Source organism: Merops nubicus, unplaced genomic scaffold (assembly GCF_000691845.1).
Source record: "Merops nubicus isolate BGI_N331 unplaced genomic scaffold, ASM69184v1 scaffold28910, whole genome shotgun sequence".
In the NCBI taxonomy this organism is placed as follows: domain Eukaryota; kingdom Metazoa; phylum Chordata; class Aves; order Coraciiformes; family Meropidae; genus Merops; species Merops nubicus.
The window spans coordinates 1-5,567 of record NW_008581305.1 but is presented as its reverse complement, the minus strand read 5'-3'; the positions used below and the strand labels follow the sequence as shown (position 1 = coordinate 5,567).

General features: G+C 35.4%; 1 protein-coding gene across 1 annotated transcript; it reads right to left on the bottom strand.

The window, feature by feature from the left end:
• Nucleotides 1–918: 918 nt before the first annotated feature.
• Nucleotides 919–5,011, bottom strand: NRAP (nebulin-related anchoring protein; the record flags this gene model as incomplete). Its single annotated transcript, XM_008949549.1, is given in 7 exon segments — nucleotides 919–1,122; nucleotides 1,620–1,931; nucleotides 2,889–2,996; nucleotides 3,498–3,602; nucleotides 4,072–4,218; nucleotides 4,220–4,294; nucleotides 4,700–5,011. Coding segments are annotated over 7 exon segments (1,263 nt in total), but the record flags the coding sequence as incomplete, so codon positions are not given.
• Nucleotides 5,012–5,567: the final 556 nt, after the last annotated feature.

Here is a 5,567-nt window from a genome sequence, read left to right as displayed (position 1 = left end):
AAGAGTGCAAGTTTGAAGGCAGTATTCAAAACATAGATCCATGATATAAAATTACTCTTGAAGCAGAACAAGATACCCAAACTAATACATTTGTCCAAACATTGTATTTTATGAACTGCGAGGGGTAGTCCAAGCAAGTTTTGAGTACCCTGATGTAGAAAAGCTTCTCTCAGAACAGCTCAAGAAGGAAACTTTGTCCTTCATTATTTCTCAGGCTAAGCTGGCACAGAAATTGATTGTTTTAGGATTGCTGGGAAACTGCTGAAAGAAGAAAACTATATTCATTGTTTTTCCATATCTCTGTGAGTTGTTTCATCTTAAGCATCCTATCTTATAGCATGGTCATGGCACCACCACCTCAGGACACACCCTAATGGCATTTCTGCAGATTTCACAGTATAGTCTAAGAACTGCAAAAAAATTTAGCCTGTTCTGTCAGAGATGAGCATTGTATAGTGAAGCAGCATTAACAAATTAGAAAAAAACATATTAAAAAAATATAAATTTAAAAACAGGAGTTCGGCTGGTACTGGAGGAAGCAGGAAAATCACCAAATTATTTAATATTACTCTTGAAAAATATGTGCTTTAGGTGAATTTCTGTCTGCACAATTTTACTAAGTGTCCAGTTCAGACACAGCCTGAGATAAGGGACATGGATTTAACAGTGGACAAGGTAGAGTTAGGTTAATGAATGGACCTGATTGCCTTAAAGCTCTTCTCCACCATGAATTATTCTATTATTCTATAAGACCTTTTTTGTGGGAAGGCTGAATTTGGACATTCATTTTCTCTCAGACTACAATAAAAGTGTTTAATCTTACTTGGTATTTTGTATTTTTCACCTCATGAACAATTTTGGTTACTTGTAATAGTAGTGATTTGAAAAAAACCAACAAAACATAAAAAACCCTCTCACCTTGTTCATGATCTCAGCATTTTGCTTGGCTAAGACCATGGCCAAAGAATCTGTCACACTGGTAAATTTAATTTGGTCTGCTGGTTGACGATACTTCCTTTCACTCAGGATTTCCCCAGCTTTCTTGGCTTTCTCCACTTCCATGGAACCAATGGGAACCCATCCAATACCTCTCAGCCATTCCAGGTCTGATTTGTAAACAGCCTGAGAAAAAGTGAAAGTTCATTATGTGCAAGTGTGATCTAACAATTAAAAAATTATAAATATGAATATCCTCGCAAAAAGAGTATAGATTCCTGCAGAGGTGCAGGGTATGGCTTTGCAAACAATTGTTATTTTTGAAGATTTATTAAGATAATTATCAAATAATAAAAATAACAGTTAATGAAGAACTCCACAAATAGTAGCATTACACACAAATAGGCTTTGCAAACAATTGTTATTTTTGAATATTCATTAAGATAACTATCAAATAATAAAAAGAACAGAGTTAATGAAGAATTAAACAAATAGTAGCATTACACACAAATTACACTTCAGGTGGAAGACAGAGAAAATAGGAGTAAACATAAAATTGATGTCACAATATTAGACATTTAACATCTGACACAAGCAACTAAGTATATTATATATATTTGAAAAATTATATTGTGCAAGACCCAGTATCTTTAATGATAAATTAAAGATACAAATGTACTCACATCACTCTGTAGGTCATAGGCCTTCTTAGCATGGATAACATCATTCTGGTCTGGCAGGCAGATCCACTGGTGCAGGTAGTGCCTGTAATCAATGTCGCTGACCAAGCCTTGACATTTCTTGGCCAACACGATGCCCAGCATGTCCACTGGGCTACTGAAGTGGGTCTTGGTCTTCTCAAAGGCTTTCTTGTACTCCCTGTCACTCTGGATCTTGGCCACGTGCATCGACCACATCATCTTGGGATCGTCCTCGATGTTGCGGGCGCCGATGTGGTGCCCGAGCTGCTTGCGGTACCCTTCCTTGTACTTGTACTGGAATGGAGTATATCCATTGTCAAGTGGCACAGGTATAAATCAGTCACAAAGTTTAACATCATCATTCATATTTTGTTTCAAGAAAAAGATGATTTGGGTCTTTCTACTGTTTTATTAATTTTCACGTAAAAAGGGTTTTTACTGTTAACAGCATTATCCCTGATTTTCTATATAGTTATATCATAATTTCAATTAATTGATCATTGAATGTCACATACTAACAAATTTGATGCATTCATTTACTATTAAAATCAAAAGGTAAAGACTAACTTGTTTGAAAATCTTGTGACAAAACACCTTTGTGAATATAGTCTGAGTTGGTCTTAATACTGACAGTTTAAATACCAATCTTTATGGGCAAACACAGAGCATAACAAACTGTTATCCTCTGTCTCTTAGTGACATTTCCTCACCCCAGAAGCAAAACCTGTCATAACCATTTTTTTTTTCCTGGTTTTGTATTCAGATATTTTGAATTTCAATAACACACTTCCACAGAAGTATTTTTTTTGACTGGAAAAGACAATTATTTAGAACTTTTAGAACTGATTTACTAATGTATTTATTTTGGGAAGAGATTTTAAAGTGTTTCCTATTATCAGAAATTATTTTGACTAACTCTAGCACAGACTTGTACATCTTAGTGATCATCCCACTTGAACATCCCTGGACATCAGTGGAAGTATTACAGGTGGCACAAAAATAATCCTCATTATTTTCTTGAAAATATAAATTAATAAAATATAGAAAATTTTAAAAAATATATTATTTGTATCTCAAGCTTAAAAATATGAGCTATCCATTCCTTTCATGCACTAAAGGAATGCAGTAAAATGACTGGATTTCAGTATTTGTTTTACAAACAAGGGTTTACATTAACAAATAATGGAACAAACATTCTATTTGTTTTCTATTACCAAATCCATACAGACATGACAAAAAAAAACTGCTTACATCACTGGCAATCTCTCTGGATGCCTTGGCAGCTTGAATAGGAATGGCATCGAAACGCAAATCATGACCCTTCTTCTTTGATTCCTCCAGAGCTAGTTTGTACATTTTCTGTAAGAAAAATTTCCATATTTTTTCTTTCAGAAACAAAATTATGCTTCAGTTAAGCACAACTGTGTGATAAAAGAAAGTCCCTAAACAATACCCTTAATGTTCAGACAATTTAAATAACTGAACACAGCTCTATAGTCTCTAGAAAATAATAAAAATGCAGATTTCAAGAATCTTCTAATTATAATGTAGACAACTGGAAAAAAAAGAAAACATTTAGGGAAGTCAATGAAAGGAATATTCTAAAAGTTAAAGTATTTGTTTCCATACTTTGCTGTAGAAATGATTTCTTATTTATGGTAGAGAATATATTTTAAAGCCCAAATTAAATGCTCTGGAAGTAAATTCTAGCTAAAGTACAACCCTGATTTTAGCAGCAGAGATGGAAATTTGTGAAACAAAACAACTCAACAATATTACAATATTAATTAAAAGTCAGAGAGGCCAAAATTTCACTTCTCAGAAATTCTCTAACTCTCTCAACTCATCAGTTTGACTCACCTGACTGTAGTGTAATTGGTTTTGTTTAGCTAGTAGGATTTCTGGGGTGTCAGGCATGACATGAATCGTGGTCTTATCTTTATCCCAGGCTTCAGTGTACAAACGCTAGAGAAAGAATAAAGAGATTAATACTGCATTCCAAAACAAGGTAATATCTCAATAATCAGATAAAACATAGAGCATACTAGGTAAAATGACAGGAAATACAGCATGGATAAGGGGTTATGGATTTAATTGGGTAGAGATGCATTATTAAAAAGATAATTTATCTGAGGAAATATAACACCGCTTAGAAAACTGGCACATTACTTCAGAGTAAAGAATAAATCAAAGCATTATTACTGCTCACTGAATAGACATCTCATAGAAAAGATTAAATTGAAATATGCAGAACAGCATTAAAAATTTGAGTCTTTCATTACATGGTTTAATAGTCTTGACAGAAATAAACAGAGAACAATATTTGAAAATATGTCTTCTATAAACTTGAGCATTGCTTGTGAGAGTTACAAATCTAGTTCTCTCTGCAGGGTTTGGATGGAGGCTGCTGACATGTCGCATCATCAAGACTCACCTTGTTCATGGTCTCTGCATTGTGCTTGGCTAAGACCATCTCCAGAGAGTCAGGGACACTGGTGAACTTGATGGTGTCTGGGTGCTGGCGATAGGCTTTTTCACTCAAGATCTCTCCTGCCTTCTTGGCCCTCTCCTGCCTTTTTGGCCTTCTCAACTTCCAAGGAGCCAATGGGCACCCAACCAATGCCCCGCAACCACTGCAGGTCAGACTTGTAGCAGTTCTGTGACAAAATACAAGCACAGAGATTATTTTAGTAATAATAATAATAATGACATTTATGAGTGCATCATTTCACAGTTAAATAACCTCACTATGAACATTTCATTCAAAGAAATACATAACCCATGAGAAAGGCTTAGGAAGATAATACATCATTTCTATTAAGAGTAAAATCAGGTTTCACAGAATGGAAATGAGAAAAGCTCCAAAATCTGAAATGACAACATTTAATATAAATATCAATTAGGTAACAAGATATATTTGAGATTTGAGGTGCCATAAGCCATGAAACTAAAAAATGGATTCTGAAAATTTGTTTCTACAACACTGGCATGTGATGGTGGGATCTAAATATGCAAGATGCCAAATACATTCCTCACCAAAAATTAAATCAAAAAGTACTCACATCACTCTGTAGGTCATAGGCCTTCTTAGCATGGATAACATCATTCTGGTCTGGCAGGCAGATCCACTGGTGCAGGTAGTGCCTGTAATCAATGTCGCTGACCAAGCCTTGACATTTCTTGGCCAACACGATGCCCAGCATGTCCACTGGGCTACTGAAGTGGGTCTTGGTCTTCTCAAAGGCTTTCTTGTACTCCCTGTCACTCTGGATCTTGGCCACGTGCATCGACCACATCATCTTGGGATCGTCCTCGATGTTGCGGGCGCCGATGTGGTGCCCGAGCTGCTTGCGGTACCCTTCCTTGTACTTGTACTGGAACACACAGCAAGGGGTCAGATTTCTGCATCATCTCCAAAAACTCAGTAATGTTAAGTATTATTAAGTATTATTAGTAGCATACTCTCCAATTTTCTTTATAATCTACAGTCAAAAACCACAGACTGTCTAACCAATTCTGGAGCTAGCAACATGGATTCTCACATTACAGTTTTGAGATTTAAGTTGGAACCCTAGGTATATTTTAAGACTGTGTTTCTGAAAAAATACTCTTCATTCACTACTACCAGTGAGAAACAATCCTTTCCTTAATAAATATATTTCATCCTTATGAAATACAATAATGGACATACCATTAAGTTTTCAGTCAAGAGACAGGTTTATGAGTTATAGCAGTAACATGACAGCAGTGTTGTAGTGTCCTTCTATCCTCCCAACATTTAATTTTTACAATTAACTCTTTAAACATATAGAATCATTTGCTTCCAAAGATCCATTATATCAGGGGATGCTTTAATTGAAATGCCTTTTATGGCATCCCGCAGACAATTATCAGGTAGCAGAGATCAGAGGTCATCACACAAAGCAACAA